The following is a 23,854-nucleotide window of genomic DNA, read 5'->3' as shown; positions in this document are numbered from 1 at the left end:
GAAAGGATCTTAGAACTTACCAATGTTAGCATTGGAAAAGACCTCAGAAAATAGAATGCCAGAATAGCAGTTCTCAAAGTACTGTCCATGGACCTCTGAGTATCCCTAAGACTTTATTTTCCTCATATACTTCGATAAAACAACACAGAGCAACAGATTGAATGTAGAAGCAAAGACAAGAATCCAATTGTCTTCTATTAAGTTAGACATTAAAGTGATTTGTGAAAATATGTAAGAAAAATATTAAACTTCTCAACAATTTCATTTTAAAAAATATAGCTATCCTTCATAAAACATGTTATTTATGTTAACTTTGATGGGTTTGTTATTTTCAAATAAGCAAATAAAAATTTTATTAGTTTTAATTTCTAATAAATATCAATAGATATAACACATAAAAACAAAAATTCTTTGGGATCTCCAGTAATTTTTAAGAGTATAAAAGAGCCTAAATGTTTGAGACTATTGTATTAGAACATAAAACATTAGAACTGGAAGGAGACTTAGAGATTTTCTAAACTAATACCTTCATGTATCAGTGAGAAAATTGAACCCCAAAGGACTTATCTAAGGGAGAACTTGGACTATTATATCACAGATATGAAGGCATGGATAGTTGAAATCAATACCTTTCAACCTTGTCTTGTATTATTTGTCTTCACAGTCTATCCAATGTATGGTATACCTCCATCAAATTAGACAACTCACAGACTATTCCTTGCAACACTCTGTTTTTCTATTTCCATTCCTTGATAATATTCATCCCTATATCTGAAAATCACAAATCTATTGAAATATAAGAAAACTACACCTAGATGTTCATAAATTGGCTTTGATCACCAGTCATTATGATAACACAAATCTGCTTTATTTTTGTGAGCCCAAGAATAGAAGGAGCTGGGGCTTTTAGCATGCTACAAATAATTTCCGGTTCTGGCCTCTTGGTCTCTTCCTCCTTACCCATGATTTTGGTAAGGGACGGGGGTGGGAGGGTCACAGAGTGGGAAGAATGAGGAGATAAAAAAAAAAGAAAAAAAAGAAAAGAAACAGGATTCAGAAACTTTAAAACCACAAGCCCAGATCAGAGACCTAGATTTTAAAAAAAAAATGTAAAGCAGACTCCCCTAGGACTGGCACTTCCTTTGCCTGTCTGAGTCTCTCACCCTGAAGAGAATCTGCAATGTTGGTGTCCTCTCTCTCTCTCTGGATACTGTCCCCAACCCCCAAATGCTGACATGGGGCAGCAGGGGAATGTCCGTGAGGGAGGCCAGGCAGAAAATAGGCTCCAATAATGAAGGGACCTTTTCCTGTTTTTTAGTTTATGTTTTCATAGTGCTTTTTATGTAAGAGGGGTTTCCCAGTGTAATTAATAAGTTTTCAGACAAGGAAACAGAGCCAAAACTGAGAGCTGGAAGAGACTTTGGAGTTCATCTAGACCAAGCACTCTCAATTTTACAGAAGGGAAAATGCAGAGTTAGAGAAAGGAAAGGAATTTCTCAAATTAGGGCCCATTCAAACCCAGTCCTCCAACTTCAAATCCAGGATTTTTTCAGTAACACCCTAGTGTCTCTCCTATTACTGCCAGATTAATCCTTCTGATGCACAAAACTGATTGTGTTCCTCTTCTCAAAATTCTTCAGTTACTCCCACTGTGTCCTGAATAAAAGTCACATTTCTTTGTCAGGCATTCCAGGCCGAGTAACCTGGCCCCTTCCTACTTTGTAAGGTTATTTCACTTTACTCCCTTTCATGTATACCATATACTGGGTAACCTGCAGCCGTCTGAATTATCTCCTAAATCCCAATTGAAAAACTTCCTTTTCTGAGATATGTTCAAATACTCCCTTGTCAGTAATAATCTTCCCACTCAAAATCTTCAAAGTGCTTTGTTATAATTCTCTAAAGAACTTGTAATATTGTAGCATAGTTGTCTCTCTTTTTTTTTAATTTTCCTATTAGAGATGAGGGCAACAACTATACAAAGTTAAGACTTTGTAGAACTCCCTCACTGCCTAGCTTTGCACATAGTAAAGGCTTTATCATTTAGAGAATAAATAATTAGAAAAGCATGGCTAGAATTTCAAACCCAGGTCTTCAAATCTAGTAGCTTTTTTCCATCTTTACCTTTTAAATCATAGAATAGAGAAGGAAAGAGTTTTGAAACATAAAGAATAAATAATTAAAATAATAGGTTAAATAGATAATAAAAATTAAGAAAGAACAAATAGTTAAATAAGCAAATAAATAAATAAAAAGAAATAATAGGTGTAGAAGGAACCTTAGAACATAGAATGTAGAGCTAGAAGGAACCTTAGAAATTATCTAGTCCAACTCTTCCTTTTTTACTGAGGAGAAAACTGAAGTCTCAAGTCGGGAAAAGTCTTGTCATAAATCACTCAACTATTTCATGGCAGGATAAAGATTTCTAGACCTCTTTTTGGATTCCTAATCTTTATGGACCCATTTGACAGTCTGGTGAAGCCTATGGTCCTGTTGTCATGATAATATCTTTAAATAATTGGTAGAAATGATAAATTTTAGTTAGTGGAATACAGGTAAAGATTTTTTTTTCTTATCTAAGTTCATGAACCCCTGGAAATTTATTTACTTACTCTATAGATCACAGACAAAGAACACCTAGAATAAAGTAATCTATCTCCAACAAACCCTGGTTCAAATGCAGATAGCGTTGCAAAGAAAAGAGGTCTCTAGGGCTCTTAGATTTAGAGAACTGGAATAGATCTCAGAGATAAAGAAACTGAATCACACAAGTAGCACATATTAGGACACCAGAAGAATTTGAACCTGGCTTTTCTGATGCCAAATTGAACCTCTTTTCCCTACATCCCTTTAATCAGAGCACTCAATGTATTTGGAAGAGTCGTTTTTCTCCTTATTTCTTAGTTCTTCTCCCAGCCCTTTCTCCCTCTATTCATGGTCTGGGAAGAATAAATCCAATGTCTTCTATTTGAAAGCCTTTCAAACATATGAAGACAGTTTTTCTTGTTGTGTTAAATACTTCCAGATCCTTCTGATCCTTACATGGCTTGAACTCAAACTCTTCATCATCCTGGTTGCCCTTTTCTGGATAATCTCCCATTTATAGAGAATTTATGAAATAAGGTAGAGCTAAGCAAAAGTTACCTCTCATTTTACTGACAAAATCTCACAGAAGGGGCGTTGGATTTGGCTTTAAATCCTGACTGTGTCACTTTCTACCTATATTACTTAGGACTAGCTATTTATCAAAGTCTCTTCCTGTTTTAAAATGAAGGGAATTAGATTAGCTACATCGCTCTAAGGTTCTTTCCAGCTCTAAATCTATGATCATTTGAGGGGGAAGTGGTAAGCTAACAAGCTTTATCATATGCCAGACATTATACTGGGTGTTTTGCAAATATTACCTCATTTGATCCTCATAACACCCCTGGGGCTAGGTGCTATTATCTCTATTTTATAGTTGAGGAAACTGAGACAGACAGGTTAAGTGACTTGTGCAGATTCATATAGCTAGTAAATTTTGAATAAAGTTCTATCATCTGAGCAACCTTATAAAGTAGTTAACACAAATATTCCTATTCTCATTTGATTGATGAGGTACAGAAGCAAAGTGACTTGTTCAAAATCTTATATCTAGTAAACAGCAGAAGATATGTATTGTGTAATATGTCTTAATTGTACCATCAGTTAGCCATGTGATCTTGGTCAAGTCACTTAACTCTGAGACTTGGTTTCTCCCTCTGCGAAATAAAGAGAAGAAAACCTATATTAACTAATTCACAGCATTTTTTTGAAAATCAAAGAACAGAATGGATGTTTTTTTTACAAACAGTAAGATTTATAGATGTAGAGTGTATAGACAGGTTATTATTTGTAGTAATATGGATTGATATCTTGGGATTAGCTGGATATCAAAGTCTCAAAGGGACAGAAAGCAAATCAGTACTGTTAGGAAATCAGGAATGGGATAAAGAAAGAATCAGTAAATAGTACATTATCCAGGAATGACATGGCCATAAGGGAATTGGGAAGTGGGGGGAGGGAAGATTTCTGGGAAGTGGAAAACAGTTAAGGCAATAGCAAAGATGATAGAGGGAAAGAGAGAGTGAAAAAAGGTGTCACTGTTTTCGCCCTTGATACTCACTGCTCTGAGACAGGATGAATTGTCTGCCTTCCCTGGAGCTGTTGCTTAGCTTGTCTGTAATGGTGACATTGAATTCATCATCTGACATCAGTTTATACATATCCATTTGGCATGTATACTGCATATGGGTGTGGTTATAAGTAGATCGGGTGAAGCTACAGGAGTTAGCAAATTCTTCCAGTTCCTCGTAGACATCATTCCTTCAACAAGAACAACATTATTCCAATCATCTCTCAATCTATAATTTATAATTTAAGTTTGATGTGTTTTAGGATCATAAAGTCACAGAATCTTGATAGAACTCTTAAAGGGGTCCTATAACCCAACCTCTACTTAAAGCAGGAATCCCCACTGGAACATCTCTGATAAGTGGGCATGGAGCCTCTCCTGGAAGGTCGTCAGAGTCTGGGAACTTATGACTTCCTTAGGCGGCCCTTTCCTTTAATTGAAGATGCCTATTAGGGGAAAAAATCTTCCTTATACCGATCTTCTTATACCCTTTAATACATGATGGCCCTTTGGATATTTGAAGACTGCTTTTAAGCCATATGCCATCCTATACTCCCCACTTCCCCAGGTGTGTAACTGTGCCTCATATGGCATGACTTCCAGACCATCATGAGCTGGCATGGTATACTAAAAAGAATATCAGCTCTGGAGGCAGAAGATTTGGATTTGACTTTAGAAAAATCTCTTCATCTCCATGGGCCATTATTTCCTCTAGAAAATGACTATTGGAATAAGAATATCTGTAAAGCTCTAAAAATATCATGATTTCATGTGGTACAGCTAGATGGAATAATTTATCTTAAAAAAAACCCTGGGAATCTTGGGACATTTTAAGCTTAATATGAGCCAACAGTAAGACATGGCAGCCAGGAAAGCTGTTGTAATCTTTGGTGGCATTAAAATGAGGGTCAAATCCTGATGTCCCCTCCTATCTCCTTCCCTCTCCTCTCCTTTCTTCTTCATCTCATCTCCCCACTCCTTTACCCCAACTCCATATTCTTTCCCATCTATTCTTGGCACTTTTACCACTTAATGGTGAGATCAGGGGAACTCTCTTCATGGCCAGGATCCACTTGTAGGATGCATGTCAGGTTCTTGATATAGTCTGTATGGCAGGTGAGGTCCTGGTAGCCAGATGCTAGAAGAGGGAGGAGAAAGGAGAATGTTGTCATGGAGATTCCAACTCAAATCTCCCTTGTCAATTGGGATAGGGACTAATTGATTCCTCAATCCTCAGTTTCCTGGACTAGTTACCCCCAAGGAGAGAAAAGTAAGAGCCTAAGATGGCAGGAGTCAGCCTAGAACTTCTGAGCAGGCTAGTTCTGTATGGGTTCCTCTAGAGTTAGCGCTTGGGAGCATCGCTGCAGGCTTATGTAATGGGGAATGGTTAAGGTAGAAATAGAAATGGCACCAATTTCTATTAGTTTCAGCTTTCTGGCTTTCATGGATCAAAATGAAATATACAACCTGGACTAGAATTTTAGTATATTGGAGCTGAAAGGAACCTTAGAAATTAGAACTTAGAACATTTGAACTTAATGATCTTAGGACATAGAAGATAGATTCTGAGTTGAAAGAAGCCTAATAATATATGATGTTGAAGCTGGAAAGGAACTTAGCATAGTGAACATAGAATGCCAGAACCGAAAGCAACTTGAATGATCATCATATATTTGTATATGTGTGTGGATGTGTGGATGTGTGTATGTGTGTGTATGTGTGTGTGTGTGTGTGTGTGTGTATAAACTCTCTCATTTTATAAGAGTGGCAACTTGGTCTCAGAGAGCACAAGTACCTCACCAAAGCTAACTGGTAATTCTTCATGCTTCAGAATGGGCTAATTTTCCTTTTCTACTGGACCAGCAGAATCCTCCATCTAGAATAGCCAAGGGTTGTGTTCTTGCTTTGCTATTCACTGGACAATCTCTCTACTTCGCTCCTTCTTGGTTTTTCAACTTGCTTTTTTTCCACTGGCACCTTTTTCTCTCTCCATCCTCAACCTAGAAACATTTCAGCCCTCCTATAATCTTATTCTTCCCTATAGAAGCACTTTGATCCACCATTCTACTCCTAGGAATTTGAGGCTGAGGCTGAAGGGATAGACTTGACATCCTATATTTCTATGTGTGTGACAAAATAGTGTAACTCCTCGGTGTCCTTTAGAAAAAAGCTAGATCCAACCTAAACTTCCCCTTGGATCCTTTGAGGAATGGGATAGAAAGAGTTTTCATAGCCAGGCTAGTCCAAAAATCATTATTCCCCCCATTTTTTCTTCCCCAGGGATTGGAGGATTTTCCCCATCCTTTCCACTGGAGTTAGAATCCAGTGCTATTACTTATAGAAAAGAGTGATCTTAAGTGAATTTCAATTTCCTCACTTGTCAAAAGAGGACACTGGATTATCCGACCTTGAACATTCTGCTTCCTATTGTCCCTCCTAGCTCTGAAATTCTATGAAATCTGTGCTTCCAAGGTTCCATTTCCTTAGAAAGTTAGAATGTACAGCCAGATTTTCTAAGGGATGAGATAATTTAAGGGAAGGAATGCTTTCATATAACTGAACTAAGAGACAAGTACAGTCCTGAAGTGAACTTGGCCCAGATTGAAAGTACTCCTTTTCAAGTGGTTCCTGTTGTCTATTCCATACTTTGCAAGTCAGAAGCCCTAATTCTGAGATCATCATGCAGTTTGGCTAGTTCCCTCCTAGACTGAACTCTATTTCTCTTCATTCCTGAATGAACGTCCAGCTTCTCTAATTATAATTCCTCCCTTCCCTGTCCCCCCGGTCCTTCCAGAAATGTCATCCCTTCTGCATCAAGATCATCATAAGCTCCTGATTGAAGTGGAAAGAGCACTGGGCTGTATATTAGATTATTTAAGTTTAAATATCAATCTTGCCACTTAATGACTATATTATCTTGGAAAAGATTGCTTCACTTCTCCAAGATTGTTTCCTAATCTATAGAATGGAGACAGAGATAGCTGTACTACTCATCCCTCAAAGTTGTTGCCAGGGCTGCCCTTAAAAAGCACAAAATACTATTCAAACAGTTTAAAGCTAAAAGGAAATTTGCAAGTCATCTCAATCCATCTTCTTCATTTTCCATTTGGGGAAACGAGGCCTAGTGAGGAGAAGATGACTCATTCAGAGTCATACATAGATCAAGGAATGGAACCAGGGTTCAAATCCCAGTCTCTTGGTTTCAAGGCCAGCGGCCTTCCCACTATACTCTTCCTTCCATATAGTCCTATTTCAATTATGGCAAGTCATTATTTTTCACATCTTCCTTGTCATCCATCCCTTTTCATCCCTTCCTTCTTGCTTTTTGGATTTTATTGGTATTAATCAGTCATATTCTTAAAAAGTTTTCCAATACATCAAAGTAACCACGTTGAATGAAAAGAAAGAGCAACTTGTCCAAGATGAACCAGCAGAGGCAGAAGTAGAATCAGTGTCTCCTGCCCTCCAGCTAAGAGGTTTTTTTTCTGTATGCTTAATAGTTTGAAGACCCAGGGTCTTCTAGATGGAAGAAACTATATAGGTAGAGATATGGAAAGCCCAGCATGAAGCAAAGTGTCCTTAATGGGAAAGCAGTGAGGCACGAAGTCAGATAGGGGCCAGATGACAGAGGGCATTGAATGACAGGCTGACTTTATTCTCTGAATGTTCCTGACTCCTCTTGATGATACCATCATCTTCCCTCTCACCTGGACTCAAAACCAGAAGGCAATGTGATCTAATAGGAAAAGATACTACTTAGTAATCAAATGAACTGGGTTTGAATCTTGGATCTGCCATTTATAAGAAGGATCACATTGGATGGGTCACTGGACCTTTCCAAACCTCCATTTCTTTCCTTATAAAATGAGGGTGTTGAAGAAGCTTCCTTCCTTCTCCCTGAGATTTATCCAATTAGCTGCTGAACTCCATTCTCATTTACCCCATTTCTATATTTAGTTACAGGACAATGTGAATGGTTCCAACAAGCTCATCCCACTGCCTCTTCCATCTTAAGAAAGCCATGATGACTTTTAAGGAAAGAATGTTCTCTTAGCATTTGTTTCTCTGTCTCCCTAACTCCCCTCTGCAATTTGTCTTACACAGTGAAACCACTTATCTTTCTAAAGCACATCTGTCATCATATCTTCTGCCCTCTCAAGTTTCCCTTTGCCTACTGAATTAAATTCAAATTTCTTATCTTGCCATTAAGTATTCCACAATCTCACCCAAGTCTAACTCAAGACAGCATATGTCAATTGTAGTACTGCCTCCTCAGTGCAGTCAGAACCAGATTAAAATGTAGTTGGGAAATATTTAACAAAATAAATTAAAATATAATAAAATATAGATAATATCACATTTTAAAAACCAAGTCAATGTGAAGTCTGCAGGGATTCTTATGCATGGATTTTTCATTTGAGTTTGATGCCCCAAGTAGAGAGCAAGGAACTGGAAGTGAAGACGCCTACTGGGTTCTAATTCACCTCAGTTCCACCCCTGACTCAATGGGTGAATTTGGGCAAGCCACTTCCCCAATATGTAAATTGTTTCTCCACATGTAAAATGAAGTGGTTTAGATTGCATGATCTCTAAGATCCCTTTCAGCACTAGCAATCTATGATTTCGTTCAGTCTTGTTTCTCACAACTCCCACATCTTCCAGGGTACCAAGTTTCTCTCTCGACCTCAAACATACTATGCTTCTCATTCCCATGATTTTGTGTGGATGTCCCATCTGAAAGTCTTTCCAATGCTTACCTGTCATCCTTCAAGGATTAGTTCAAGAATCATCTACCTTATCAATTATCCCCCTAACTAAAGCCACCCCACAGAGCCCTTCTTCTTGCTCTGAGCTCACTCTGCAGATGCAGAGTGCATAAAGTCTTTTCCATAATATTTGTCATCATAGACTCACATCACAGATGGAAGGGACCTCAGGGATCATCTAGTTTAACTCTCACCTTAACAGGAATGGTCTCCATGGCATACTTGAAGGTATTCACCACAGTGCCTGGTACATAGGCACAGTAAATAAAGTGCCCATCTTCCTGAATTCTAGTTTGCCCTCAGATATTTACTAGTTGTGTGACCTTGGACATTTCACTTAACCCTGTTCACCTCAGTTTCCTCATCTGTAAAATGAGCTGGTGAAGGAAATGGCAAATGTCAAGAAAAGCCGCAAGTCAGATATGACTGAAAAAATGACTCTATGGCACAAAGAACCCCCAGAAGGAACAATAAGGTAGATGGACAAGAAGCAGCCTGGTCTTCTTGGGGCGAGGCTGTCTACTTAGAAAAGGAAAATAAGAAGAATGAGACATCTGTTTCCTGCTCAGGCTATTTGTGTCCTGAGTCTTTAAAAAAAAAAAATCAGTATAAAATGTCACAGTCAGTTACAGGCAGAGAAGTTAGTCCCTTCTACAGTTCCTTCCTCTGCTATAGCTCAATCACCCCTATGTGTGATAATCTAGTTCCAAGGACGCCTACAAGCTTTCACATGTCAAGATCTTCTGGAAAGCCTTTTACACAAAGCAACCACCTCTCCCCATTTATGTCATTCCACTAATTCCAGGTTCTTTTTTTATTTGTTTGTTTGTTTGATTAGCATTTAGAAACTCTGTACTAATTAGGGAAATGTAAAACATTGTAAAACAAAACAAAATATACTGAACTGGGAGTTGGAGATTTGTGTTCTAAATCTAGCACTGCCATTAACTTACTGTAAGACCTTGTGCAAGGAACTTCCCCTCTGCAGACCTCATTTTTACCCATCTGTAAAATGAGGATCTTGGAATAGATTCTCTTTAAGATTCTCTCCAATTAGAGTCCAAAATTCTTCCCGCTCTAAATTTGTGTTCCATGTTTCTGAGGTCCCTTTGAATTCTAACATTCCATGATCTAGGGTTCATTCCCTTTTTTTTTCATAATTATAACTTTTTATTGACAGAACCCATGCCTGGGTAATTTTTTACATTATCTCTTGCACTCACTTCTGTTCTGACTTTTCCACCCTCCTTCCATCCCTTCCCTTAGATGACAAGCAGACTTATACATGTTAAATATGTCACCATATATCCTAGATACAATATATGTGTGCAGAACCGAACAGTTTTCTTGTTGCACAGGAAGAATTGGATTCAGAAGGTAAAAATAACCCGGGAAGAAAAACAAAAATGCAAGCAGTTTACATTCATTTCATCTAGGGTTCATTCTAAGCTTGATATTTTATATTCTATAGTTCCTTTCCAAATTTCTGTTCTAAGGTCCTTTCTAAGTGCTACAGTCTATGTTCTAAAAGCCCTATGTTCTGTGTTCTGAAGTCCCTTTCAGATCTAACATTATGTACTCAACTCTATGTGTAATGATTTCTGTCTGTTGTTTAGATGTGTAATTATTCATCTTTTCTCCATTCATTTAGTTCCCAAAGGACCTGCAACTTATCTTTTTTTCTTCATCACCTTCCCTGCATATCTTGTTTCAGTGCTCTACCCAGGCAAGTTCTAGCAATCACTGATTAATCAAATGAGGAGAGGAAACAACCCTGTGGATTCCAAGGTTAGTTAGGGTTTAGGATTAATAAGTGAGATCCTGAAATCAGACAAAAGGAAGGATTTTCTGAATTAGCAGGAGATATTGGAATGGGATGCTCAAGCAAGTTAGGGAATCCTCTTCCTGGAAGAGACCTTGGAATAGATATTTTAGGGTCAGGCCTCTCTGGAGACAAGGGAATGGACTAGATGACTTCTCGAAGGTTTTCCCATTTCCAAGATATTTACATCCTGAGGCTGAGTAACCATAGTTAGTCACATCCTTTGAACTCCCTGAACCTCACCATGGGGTTGTTATGAACAAGGAGCTTCATAAGTCTTGAAGTATTATATAGGAATATCAGATTTCTTGCTATCTTTGGGAGAAGGGAGGGAAAGGAGGGAAGGAGAAAAATTTGGAACACAACATCTTACAAAAATGAATGTTGAAAACTATCTTGACATGTATTTGGGAAAACAAAATACTATTGAGAAAAAAATGTACTATATAAATATAAGTAATTATTGTTATGCATGCATAAACATACTCTCCCTCCAGCAGGACTAGAGATGGGTAGGATCCCCCTCTTCCCAACACTAGCCTCTGCCCCGAGAAAAAAGACAGGTTGACATCTAAGCTGAACACTTACTGCAGTGGAGTATCAGGAGGAAGGTGATGATCCAGCCAAGTTGACCAGGGCACATGCTGACCCCAAAGGAAAGCCTGAAAAACAATACAGAATGACAGCCTTTTTGTTATGAGCTGGCAGAGTGGACTGGGGGAATGTAGTTTAACAGTGGTTACCTGAGTGACCAGGAAGTCTGTTACTGATTGATTGTTCTTTGATGCTCTATAAGTTCAAAGATCCTTTCCAAATGTAACATTCTAAATATGATGCATACACTAAGGGAAGATTGGCCAGGGCAGCATGATGGGAAAAGAGTTCTCAGTCCCTAACCCTACCTTTATATTCTTCCATTTTCTACTTTCTGGCTCCCCAAGGGCCTCTCTTTCATTTCCCCAGGCTCCAACCCCTAAAATCTTATTCACTGAATTCTGTAGAAACCTTCTTCCAAACTATTCAGTCACAGGCGGTTATGATCTATACAGCTTTACCTTACTTAAATCCAAATCACTTGAAAGTCAAAGCATCACTCTCCAAATCATTAGTCCATTTTGAGAATACAGGATCAACATCAAACTCAATTTATCAATCAATAAACACTAATTAGACATCTTCCCCTAACCAGACAAGGTGCAAAGTGTTGGAATTATAGAGGGAGGAAATGAAATGGATCCTGCCTTCAAGGAGTTAAGATTCTCAGCTTTCTGGTTCCTTCCAAGAGGATTTGCATTTTAACAAGGGTTTTCAATAGGTTTAATTTCTGCTAACTGAGAGTAACAGCTGAAAAAGTACAAAGAAATGGCAACTATTATTATTATAGTATCATTAAGCATTTTACTTGCTCCAAAGACCATATAAGCTCTACCTAACCTCAGGAGGCTTAGGCTTTTTACTACCTAAAGGTAGATTCTAAACTGGATTGTGAATGTCGAACTTGTCCTATGTGCCTAGTACTGTGCTTGGAGTGGAATCAGAGGCAGCAGAAGACACAACACAACACACACACACACACACACACACACACGAACACTATATTTAGAATCATAGATTATCAGAGTTGGTTGAGACCTATCAGGTGAAGGTGAGATTGCTTCTAGCTGTAGGAATCAAGGAAGGCTTCACAAGGAAGATATTATTTGAATGGGACCTTAAAGAATCTTAAGATCATAGATTTCCAGCTGGAAGATATTTCAGAATCCAATGAGTCCATTCCTCTCAATTTACAAAAATAAGATGTTGAGGCTGAGGGAATGGAAATTAATTGCCCAAGATTGTAGAGACAGAAAATGCCAGATCTAGGATTACTGCCCAGAGCTTCTATGTCCAGATCTCATGACCTTTCCTTTATATCATATTGACTGTCTATTCTGGATATTCATTGGGAAGTCATCAGAGTTTCCCAAATCCCAGTACCCTCCCCAGAGTTTAAAAGGTCTCCAAGCTCAGAGGTTTCTGGAGAAAAGAGAAGGTCAAGTGCAAGGAGAAGTGGAACCTCTTAGAGTGAAAATCATTGTTGATGAGAGGTACCAAGGTGAAAATAATAACAGGGTTTTGATGAGCTAGGAGGGACTCCCCAGAAGAGGAAGAAAGAGAAGAAGAGGGATGTCTTAGAAGGGGAAGAGCTGAAAGAAGAGGGACTTCCCAAAAGGGAACATTGTAACGAGCTTTCTTTGGTTCCCTCTTCATACCTAAGGCGTCTAAGCCTTTATCTTCTTTATTTTTAATCTCCTGTCTCTTTTCTGGGCTATGAGGAAGGGGAACAGGCTTCCCTGTGACTCAGGTTGACACTGAGAAATACCAATCAGTCATTGATAATCCCAGATAGTAGGCTCAGTATCCCTTTTTGGCTCCCTAAAACTTCAAAAGACTGGGGGGAAGAGGAAGCAGGGGAAGACACAGGTGCTCCTAATTCACTTTTCATAGGATATTCCCCTCCTTTATTCCAACAGGAATATAACACCTTCAGTGGTCCTCTTTTGATGACTAAATAAAATATAAATTCCAAGCACTGACATTTAAGACTCTCCTCAATTTATGTGCTAGTGACCTTTTTCCAGGTTTATATCACACTGTTCCCCATCATACTCTCTGCCAAGGAAATCTGCTGAATGATTGCTCACCATCCCCGCTTCTTGTGCTACTTTCTCCCATCTCCATGCCTTTACTCATGAGTGAAAGCCTAATGATCCTCAGAGCCATAGAAGAAGTCTCTCACTTCTTCAACACTTATCTCTATAGTTCATTTTAAGATCCACAGAATTATAGAACTAGAATTAGAAAGGACCTCAGATGTTCACTTGTCCTCTATCGTTTTATAGATAAGAACATGGCAGTCAAACAATCAGCAAGTGACTTAGCTGGGGTGCTCTCTCTCTCAGTCTCTCTTGCTGTTTCTGTCTCTCTGTCTCTCTCTGTCTCTGTCTCTCTCTCTCTTTCTCTCTCTCTATATTATATATATGTATGTGTGTGTGTGTGTGTATGTATGTATGTATATACCATGATGTCCCTTTGAATATGATTTCTTCTTCCTCCCATTTAGGAAAGCACTTATCTGGACATCTTGCTTACATTTATCTTATTTTTCCTTGTGTCACAATTACTTGTGGACAGATTTTTTAATCATCTCTTCAATTTCATTATAAACTTCTTAGAACAGGATGTGTCCCATCTTTGCGTCATCAATAACCAGCACAATGTCTTCAACTTATAGACACTTAAATAATGTTGATTTCAATCATAGGACCACAGGAGTTAAAACAGGGGAAAGCACTTTAGCAATTAGCTAATCTAACATTTTTTTTCACCGTTTTACAGATAAAGAAACTGAGGCCCAGAAAGTGGAAGGGAGTAATCAAGGTTGCACAGGACATAAGCAGATATAAATGAAGGACTGAATGAATGAACAAAGAATAAATGGACTTCACCAGCATCATAGGGTAGAAAGGGAAGTGGATTCAAGTCCTACCTTATAATGTGTATGGCTTTGGGAATATAATTTCTTAAATTTAGAATGAAAGGATGGACCAAACAATCTCTAAATCCCATATTCCTTTTGGGACTAAGGAGTAAGAGATTTCAGGTTCCTGATAGGCCGTGTAAATGTAAAAACATCCCCCTCCATATAAACCTATACTGTTGACTCAAGAGACAGCCCATAGACTGGCAGTGGGAGAGGCTGTTGAGTATAAATCCCTGCTCTCTGTTAGTCATGCACAGATTTTGGACATTTTATGAAAAAGGCAATGAACAAATAGCAGCACGTACAACACGAGGCAGCTCACCCTGAAACCTTGTAGGGGAAAGGGGTACAAGAAGGAGAAGGGGTGCAAGCTGCATCCTTCTCCAAGCCTGAGAAATTTGGCTCATTCTTCCCCAAACTTGCCAAGTTGCTGCCAAAGTCACAGAAGACCCAGGACACAGAACAAAGAAGATCCAAGTAGGAAGAGACCCTAAAGGTCATCTAGATTGACTTCTCAGATAATTAGATCATAGATTTAGAGTGAGAAGGGAAAGGGGGGGGGAAGTAAACATTTATTAAGCACCTAGTATGTGTCAGGCCCTGTGCTAAGCACTTTACAGATATTATTACCAACCACCTTATTGTTCAGTTGAAGACACTGAGGTCCAGAGCAGAAAACTGACTCAGATGGCCCAGAACCAAGATTAGAAATTGGGCCTCTTCATTTCCCACCTCGTCTTCCCTGGTCCTCTGCTTCACTCTCTTAGAAGGCCCTGGGGCTCCTGGCTGTGCTGACCAGCACGACTAATTGAATGAGTCTGTCTGCCAGGGCTCATATGCTCTAGTGGTCCCCACAAACTTCTTTGGAACCGGTGCATGTGTACATCTGCATGAATGTATGTTTGTGTATATGAATGTATATTGAGGTAGAGTGGATTCAGTGGGAGTGGGGAAGGGGAAGTGTCAGATCACTGAGTCCTCAGCAACCTGGTCCGAATAATGAACTCTTTCTCACCTTCTGACCTGCTCTAAGATTAGACCCTGAGACCAGTGAAGAGAGCAGGTGAAAACTCATGCAAAGCAAGAACAGGCAATTAGTTTTGAGACTGGACAGTCCCTCCTTCCCCATCCCCTACACTCTCAACCGCCTGTTTGCTTATTTCGGGGAATATTCTTGCTTCAAAACTTCCCAGGTTTACTCAGAAAGAGTTATTTGAATTGCCTGTAAAAAGCCCCTTTGGTGTAGAGGCAGGTTGGGGGAAGCCACTGGACTCAGTGGGGCATGAATCCCTCCTCTGTTTACTGAACCATAGTACCCTGTGAGAAATGCACAGAGGATGAAGCAGCTCAGGGGAACTGAAGACAAGGCCCCTTCTCTCCCAGAGACTTGTAGCAGTATCTAAAACTTTTCCTTCTCTTTCACAAACCACTCACAGCTCTTCTGTCTAGATGCAACTGCTGTGCCTTCTCAGGGCCTCTGCTCCACCTTCCTTCCCCTTCTGTACACGTCCCCTCTCCTCCCATCTTTTCTCCTCTTCTGGAGACCGACCCCTCCCAAGATCACAAATGAGACATCATCAACTCTAGGGGCAAAGATTTTGAGCTTCAAGGTGCCTCAGGAATCATTTAGTACTATACTCTGATTCTAAAGATGAGAAATCCAGGGAGTAAGTAGCAAAAAGGAGATTCTAAGCTAGGGTGAATTTGGAAGGAAACCTTACAAGAGTGTTTCCACCCATTAGACTAGCCTGTACCCTAAGCATCCCTAACAGCACGCCCTCAGTCTTTGAAGAACCATTGAGAAATCTGTCCACAAAACTGATTCATCACCAGATCTAACTTAGAGACCATGAGTAACATCTTAACCATTATCCCTAATATCCAGTTTCTAAGGCACTTTTATATCTCATTTATTCTTTATTGTGGGAAGGATTATTATTCCTATTTTATTGATGAAGAAACTTAGAGAAGTTAACGAAGGGCCCTGCCCAAGTTCTCATAGCTATGTTCTCAAGGATCACAGTTGGGTCTCAATCCTGAGCCCGATACTTTTCCCGCTTCATCATTTGATTATTATTATGATTTTCTGCTAATAGAGTGAATATACTAGAGCTCACATCTGGGATCTACAACAGAGTTTCCCTCCTTGGAGCACTTTGCCATTTAGGGCCCCACAGTTCAGGTTCTCCAGAAAAAGCTAGACCACTATTTTTGGGCATGTTCCATTTTTGAGATTCTGTGATTCAGGGCCGTGAGATTGGCCGTGAGATATTGTTTCCTTTAACAGGACTCTAATCGCTCTCCGTTTTTCTCTTCTCCTACAGCATGCAAACCAACCTCCTCTTTTCCTGGCTTCCATCAAACCTGCTGTTGAGAGACAGCGGTGAGGAGTTCAGTGGTCTCCTTGTCTCTCTTCTCTCTTCAGGTTAGGAAAGTTCCCATCTCAAAGATTTTAGGACATTAAATGGTATAATGCTACAAGGACTAACTCTGAAATCAAAAGATCTAAGTTCTGAATTCTTTCTTTGACCCCACCCCCACCCCACCCCCCGCCATTTAGCAACTCCTTTCCACTCCAAGAGCCTCAATTTCTTCATCCACAAAATGAAAGTTGGACCTGATAAGTTCTGAGGTTTCTTCCAGCTCAGTCTCTGTGATGTTACCATCCTATGATTTTGCTTGAAATCTTAGCCAACTACCTTGACTCCAACCCTCTTTACCTGTTGGTTCCTTCCCTGAAGCTGCTGTTCTGCTACTCCGCCATCAGTGTGGGTCCCTGCCCCAGTGTCGTTGCTGCTTAAAACAAAGGGTAAGAGATGAAAGCAGATGCTCCAATGCAGCCTCAGCCTCTGAGAGCAAGAGGGCTGGGAGAGACCCATGGAGAGTCCCACCTCCCTCGCAGACTGAAGGGTGATAAAGGGATTTCTACCTTCTAGTGAAAGGGACAGAGACTAGGGTTCTGTGTATAATTGCTATTTCAGAGGAGGTGCTAGAGATACCTCATCAGGAAAAAGTGATTGGCTGATAGTAATCACTTGTCTTTGCCAATAGAGTTGTAAGTATTACAAAATACTCCCCCTCCCCACTACCATACTGTGCACTGAGTAATATATACACAAATAATCCCATTTTACAGAGGAGAGAATTAAGACTAAGGGAGCTAAGACTTCCCCAAATCAAACAACCAGAAAATGACTCGAGTCTAATATTGGAAGTCAGGCAAGACTCTAATTTACTATACCATAGAGTCAGCCTTTTCTCAGTGATTCCTCCGCCCTCCTCTTTTGGTGACCTCTCATCTGATATTTATCCCCATACTCCCCTCCCCACCACCAAATACACGCTAAGTGGGCAATAATCTAAAAGATGCCATGTCTCCCTTTCAAAGTATCCCAGAAGTGTATTGGAGATAATGGAAAGATTGCTGGATTTGGAGTTGGAGGACCAGCATTAGGCAAGACACTTACCCTCTCTGAACCTCTGTTTCCTCATCTGCAAAATGAGAGGAAAACACCACCTGCACAGCAACCCTGCAAGAAGAAACAACATCTGGTCTCTTGCTCCTGCAAATTTCCGTGATCTCACCTCTTTCCCTTCTTCCATGCTATTTTCCTGGGAGAGTGCCTGTATCTTCTGAGAGCTATAGGGGAGATTATCCAGACCTCATACATCCAGTCCATTACTAACTGCCAAACAAATCCCAAGGGTCATAGGAACAAAGTCCCCATAGACACCAATGCTGCAGGCTAGTGCAAGCATTATTACTCATTCCTCTTGGAAAAAGTAATCTCTGAACTACAAGAGACAAGCCTTGGGGTCATTCCAGTCATTCTTCTGTCTCCATCCTCCTCAAGCCAACGTGACCTCATGTTGTTAAAATAATATCCAAAAAAAATCATCTAACTCTGATCTTTCCCTTTTTTCTCCTCCCTTCAGCACCCCAAACCACAGTATTACAATCTTCAATTGAGGGAAAAATACACCTTTTTATATCTCTGATTCTGCTTTCCTATGAGTCAAGTATCTCTTCCTAGCCACAAATCCAGGGCCAGAGGATCCTAGTGATGACACCGAATGGGAATTACCTGGCTCTTCCCCGTGCCCAGACCGAATAATTCAAGGGGAACTCTAGCACTTCCGGAGGGAGGACGAACAAACTAGCCAGTTAAAATAAAGGTGAGATTTCAGGGAGGGAGGGAAGGAGGCTAGGCTAAGCTGAGAATCTCAGCTCAAGGACAAGAGGGCCCAGGACGTAAGTAAAAGGCTGTTCTGGACTCTATGGTCTGGCTAGTGCCCTCATTCACTCAGCCAGCCAGCCAGCCAATCTGACTGTTATTAGCTCCTTGGCAGACCACAGGCAAGGAGGATGTGGTGAGGTTCTCTGTACATCACCAGCACCGCCCACAAAGCTTTGCTCATTCATAGTCATCTGTCACTGTGAGAAAGAGGTGGGAGAGGTCCAAGGCACCAGGCAAACCTGGCTTGCTAAAAGGTCACTTGACCTTTTTTAGGGCCGGGGACTGCCACAACCGGGGAAGCTAACAGTTACCGCTCTCTAGTAAGATACAGCTGAAGTCTTGATCCTCAAATGGGATGATAATTACTGACATTTGTCACGTATTTTACAGTTTCCATAGCAATCTTTTCTCATTCAGTACTCACAACAACCTGTTTTGGAGGTGGGGGAAATGAAGCAGATCAAGGGCTATTTTTTTTCTTCTAATTTTGCAGATGGGGAAAATGAGACTCAGAAAGGCATGGGAAGTGAATTTAATCCAGAGACAGAGGAACTACTTTCAAATCCGATCCCTATGACTTTGTACTGGGGTCACTTTGGGCAAGTCATTGTAATCCCTCTGAGCCATTTTCTGTAAAATGAGGGCTTGAGTTAAATGGGTTCTTAACCTGAGATTCAAGAATTTGGATTAAAAAATACTTTGATGACTCTATTTCAATAGACTAGATTTTCTTTGTGATTCTATAAATTTTATTTTATTCATTTAAGAACATTGGTTTCACCACATTAATAAAGGGGTCAGGACACAAAATAGATTAAGAAACCTTGAATAACTTTAAGCTCTCTCCTAATTTAAAAGAAAAAAAAAATCCAGAGATGCTGCAGAAAGGATCTTCTAAAAGATTTGACTAGATCAGTGGTGTCAAATTGAAATAGAAATGGGAGCCATTACATAGGTACATAAAGATTTTTTTTTAATATTACAAATTGACTTAGAAAACCACAAATTAAAATATCTATGCTCTTTTGTATTTTTATTTATTTTATTAGTTTACATTAAAATTATATTTTTAACATACATTTTTCAAAATTCTGAGTTTCAGCTTCTCTCCCTCTCCAGCCCTTTCTCTACCCATTAAGAAGGCAGTAATATAATATGACATCAATTATTATCATGATGTCATAAGCATATTGCCATGTTATGAAAGGAGGGAACAAGAAAAATAAAGTGAAAAAAATATTCTTCAATTTGTTCTTGGAATTCATCAGTTCTATCTCTGGAAGTGGGTAGTATTTTTCATCCTGTGTCTTCTGGAATTGTCTTGAATCATTGTCTTGATGAAAGCTAAGTCTTTCACAGCTGATCATTATTACAATATTGCTATTGCTATGTTCAATTTTCTCCTGGTTCTGTCACTTCACTTTGTATCCCAGGTTTTTCTGAAAGCATCCTGCTCATTATTTCTTTTAATACCCCATCACAATCATATTCTACAACTTGTTCAGTCATTCCCAAATTACATTGTAATCTGATTTGGACTACATACTGGAGTCCTGCAGGACAAGTACTGATTCTGGACTTTTAAGTCCATTGTCACATAAAATGTTTATCGGGCTAGCCAGGAAAAGAGTTGGGGTCATCTGACTCCTATGCCAACATTCTTTTTATTCTGCTGCTTCTCAACAGATTGGAAAACTGAGTCAAAATTGACAAAATTAAATGGAAGAGGAATACATTTAAAACACTGCCCTCAAGTTTAGAAAATCAATTGCATGAATACAGGTTGAAGAAAGAAACTTGAGAGCAGTTAGTGTGGAAAAAAAAAAAACAACCTGGGGGTTTTATTCAACCACAAACTAAATTTGAGCTAACAGTGTGGTGGGGTTGCATTTATGTAAATTGAATAAACTGATCAAAGGAGCTGATAGTATCACTGTTCTCTGGAGTGGTCAAACTATACCTGAAAGAGTATGTTCATTTCTTGGCCCTGCATTTTAAGAGAGATCCTGGAAAGGTAAAGTCGTTTGAAAAGAGAATCATAGAAATCACAGAATCTAAAAGATGAATTCCACTTAATCTTAGTGACTCCCCCAATATTCCCTGCAGATTATCTCTAATTTATCCTGTCTATAGCTTGTCTGTCCATAGTTGTTTTCATGTTGACCATTCTATTAATTAGACTATGAGTTTCATAAGAGCAAGGACTGCCTTTGCCTTTCTTTATATCCCCAGTGTTACACAGTGTCTAGCACAGGTAGGTGTTTCATTAATGCTTATTGATAGTAAGTAATGTTTACTGACTAGATGGGATTTCAGAGGCCATCAAGTCCAACTGTGGCTGATCAAAAAAATTCCTTTCTACAACATTACTGAGAAATGATGTTTCAGTTTCTTTTCCAAATGCGTAGACTTTCAATGAGTGAGATTGTTACCTCCTGAGATAGTCCATTATATATATTTTTTAACAGTATGCTCTTTTAAAAATAAAATTTAATTTTTTTGTTCCCTCTTACCTTCTTCATCACTAAGAAAGAAAGAAAAAAGAAAGAAACAGAGGAATGAATAGAAGGAAGGAAAAGCAAAACCCTTGTAACAAATAAGAATTGTCAAGCAAAACAAATTCTTATATAGGACATGTCCAAAAATATGTTTCATTCTGCATGTTTAGATGATCAGTTCTCTGTCAGGAAGAAAGCATCATTCTTCCTCATCAATCTTCTGGAATTATGGTTGATCATATTTCTTTTCTTTCTTTTTAAGCCATATTTCTTCAGTTTTTCAAAGTTGTTGATTTTTGTGGTATTAATATTATAAACAGGTCTTCTGATTCTGCTCATTTACCTTCCCATCAGCCCATCAGCCCAAAAGTCCAGCTTTCTGCATTTTTCAGGAACCATCTCATGTTATTTTCTATAGCATAATAGTATTCCACTGCACTATTTTGGTCGGCCATTCCCCAAAGCTTAGTTTTCAACTCTTTGCTACTACAAAAAAGTTGCTATAAATAATTTTTGTGCATATGGATTCTTTTCCAGTTTCCTTGATCTCTTTCAAGTTTAAGCCTAGTAATGATATTGCTGGATCAAAGGAATAGTAACAGTCTCTTATCTTTGGGGCATATTTGAACTCTCTTGAATATATTTACTTGATTTACTTAATTTTTTATGAATAAAAATTCATCTTCTTCCCTCCCCTTTCCACATTAAAAAAGAAAGAAAGAAAAACAAAAGCTTTTAACAATTATTTATAATCTAGCAAAACAAATTCCCACATTGGCCATGTCCAAAAAATATGCTGTCTTAAGTGGTACCCTGAGTCCATCACCCCTTGATCAGGGAGCAGTTAGTATGTTTCATCCTGAATCCTATCATTGAGTTGATGAAAGTTTTCCTGTCTCTTTTCTTTCTCTATTAAGAGAAATATATTTCTACACCAGCAGTGCTTGTAAATTTCCTTCTTTTGACCATTTCAAAAGAAAGGGAATCTCAAATGTTGCTTGACTCTCTCATTCCTTTTCCTTATTTCATAGCCTTTTCTTTGCACATCTAAATTATATGAGATAATTTCCTCCACTCTTCTCTCTCCACCTCCCCCAACAATGTATTCTTTTTCTCTTCTCTTCTCTTCTCTTCTCTTCTCTTCTCTTCTCTTCTCTTCTCTTCTCTTCTCTTCTCTTCTCTTCTCTTCTCTTCTCTTCTCTTCCTTTCTTTTTTTTTTTTAAAGATAATCAAAACATTAAAAAGCAAATACCAAAAGCCTGCTCCTTATTAGACATCCTCTATAGCCTCTGATATTGAAGGGATGAATTTTCATCTCCCCATATTAGAAGGTAAATAGTTCATCTTCATTTAGTTCCTTAAAATTGCTAACTCAAATTCGTAACTGTGCCCAAAAGGCTATCAAACTGTGCATACCCTTTGATCCAGCAGTGTCTCTACTAGGCTATATTCCAAAGAGATTATAAAAAAGAGAAAAGGACCCACATATGCAAAAATGTTTGTAGCAATCCTATTTGTACTGGCAAGGAAGTGGAAACTGAGGGATATCCATCAGTTGGAGAATGGCTAAATAAGTTATGGCATATGAATGTTATGAAATATTATGTTCTATAAGAATCAGCAGGTTGATTTCAAAAAGTCCTGGAGAGACTTATATGAACTGATACTAAGTGAAGTAAGTAGAACCAAGAGAATATTGCACACAGAAATAAGAAGAATATGCAATGATCAGTTCTGACAGATGTGGTTCTTTTCAACAATGAGGTGATTCAGGCCAATTCCAATAGACTATATCCAGAAAGAGGACTATGGGGACTGAATGTGGATCACAACTTAATATTTTACCTTTTTGTTGTTGTTTGCTTGATTTTGTTTTCTTTCTTATTTTTTTCCTTTTTGATTTGATTTTTCTTGTGCAGCATAAAAATTGTGGAAATATGTATAGAAGAATTGCATATTTAACATATATTAGATTGCTTGCTGTCTAAGGGAGGGGATAAGAGAAGGGAGGGAGAAAAAATTTGGAACAAAAGATTTTGTAAGGATGAATGTTGAAAACTATTTTTGCATATATTTTGAAAATAAAGTTATTATAAAACAAACAAAAAATAACAAAATTTTAAAAGTTTGCTAGGTCTCATATTTACCTTTTAATCTTTCTCTTCACTCCTAAGTTTATATTTCAAAATTTCTGTGCTTCTATGGTCTTTAGTCAGGAATACTGGAAATTTAAAGGTCTGTTTTCCTCTCACAGTATTATACTCAATTTTGCTTGATAAGTATTTCTTGCTTATAAGTTAAACTCTTTATCATTATGGAATTTCATATTGCAAGTGTAAGAAATAAAAGATGATTAAATTGTAACAAAGTATAGTTTTAAGGTGTAGTTACCTGAAACTATCTAGTTTTTGTCAAGAACAGGAGCTCATGCTTGAACCAAGCCTAAACAGACAATTCTTCCAGTGCTATGTCAACATTACTAATAAGTAATGACACTTTACTAATTTTACTAATAAAGTAAGTCAAAATTACTAGTAAATACTGATAAATTTACCAGTGAAGAAACAACTGAATGACAGTTCTAAAAAATAAGTTCTGAGTAATTTCTGCATTAAGCATCTTGTTAGATATCTATAAAAATCATTACTCTCTTACCTTTGTATTAAAAAAATGTGCTGTTGTGATTTTTCTCATTGTCTCTTTTAGATTGCTTACATGCACATATTTTGGCTGCTATTTTCCTCTTTTCAATAAACTTTTTTATTATGTAGATTGTTTCTGTATAGATTATTTTCAATGTAACATAAACTCTCTGCTCCTTCATCATGTTAGCTGTTAAATCTTGTATGTTACT

The 23,854-nt window shown here is 38.5% G+C and overlaps 1 protein-coding gene across 3 annotated transcripts in view; it reads right to left on the bottom strand.

Annotated features, from left to right (window-relative positions):
* IL21R (interleukin 21 receptor) overlaps positions 1–18,574 on the bottom strand; it is a 50,684-nt gene extending 32,110 nt beyond the window's left edge. For 2 of the 3 annotated variants that reach the window (XM_051988304.1, XM_051988321.1), the window contains exons 1-4: positions 16,985–17,218; positions 11,330–11,403; positions 5,180–5,291; positions 4,145–4,344 (exon numbers count right to left, since the gene is read on the bottom strand). In XM_051988304.1, the coding sequence (XP_051844264.1) occupies positions 4,145–4,344; positions 5,180–5,291; positions 11,330–11,384 (367 nt within the window). In that variant the 5' untranslated portion in view covers positions 11,385–11,403; positions 16,985–17,218. Of the gene's footprint in view, positions 1–4,144; positions 4,345–5,179; positions 5,292–11,329; positions 11,404–16,984; positions 17,219–17,731; positions 17,795–18,349 lie in introns of those variants that run through there. The other variant, XM_051988312.1, reaches the window with a different exon arrangement.
* Between the last annotated feature and the right edge of the window lie 5,280 nt (positions 18,575–23,854).

This window comes from Antechinus flavipes, chromosome 1 (genome assembly GCF_016432865.1).
Source record: "Antechinus flavipes isolate AdamAnt ecotype Samford, QLD, Australia chromosome 1, AdamAnt_v2, whole genome shotgun sequence".
Classification (NCBI taxonomy): Eukaryota; Metazoa; Chordata; class Mammalia; order Dasyuromorphia; family Dasyuridae; genus Antechinus; species Antechinus flavipes.
This window is presented reverse-complemented; position numbering and strand designations above follow the sequence as displayed.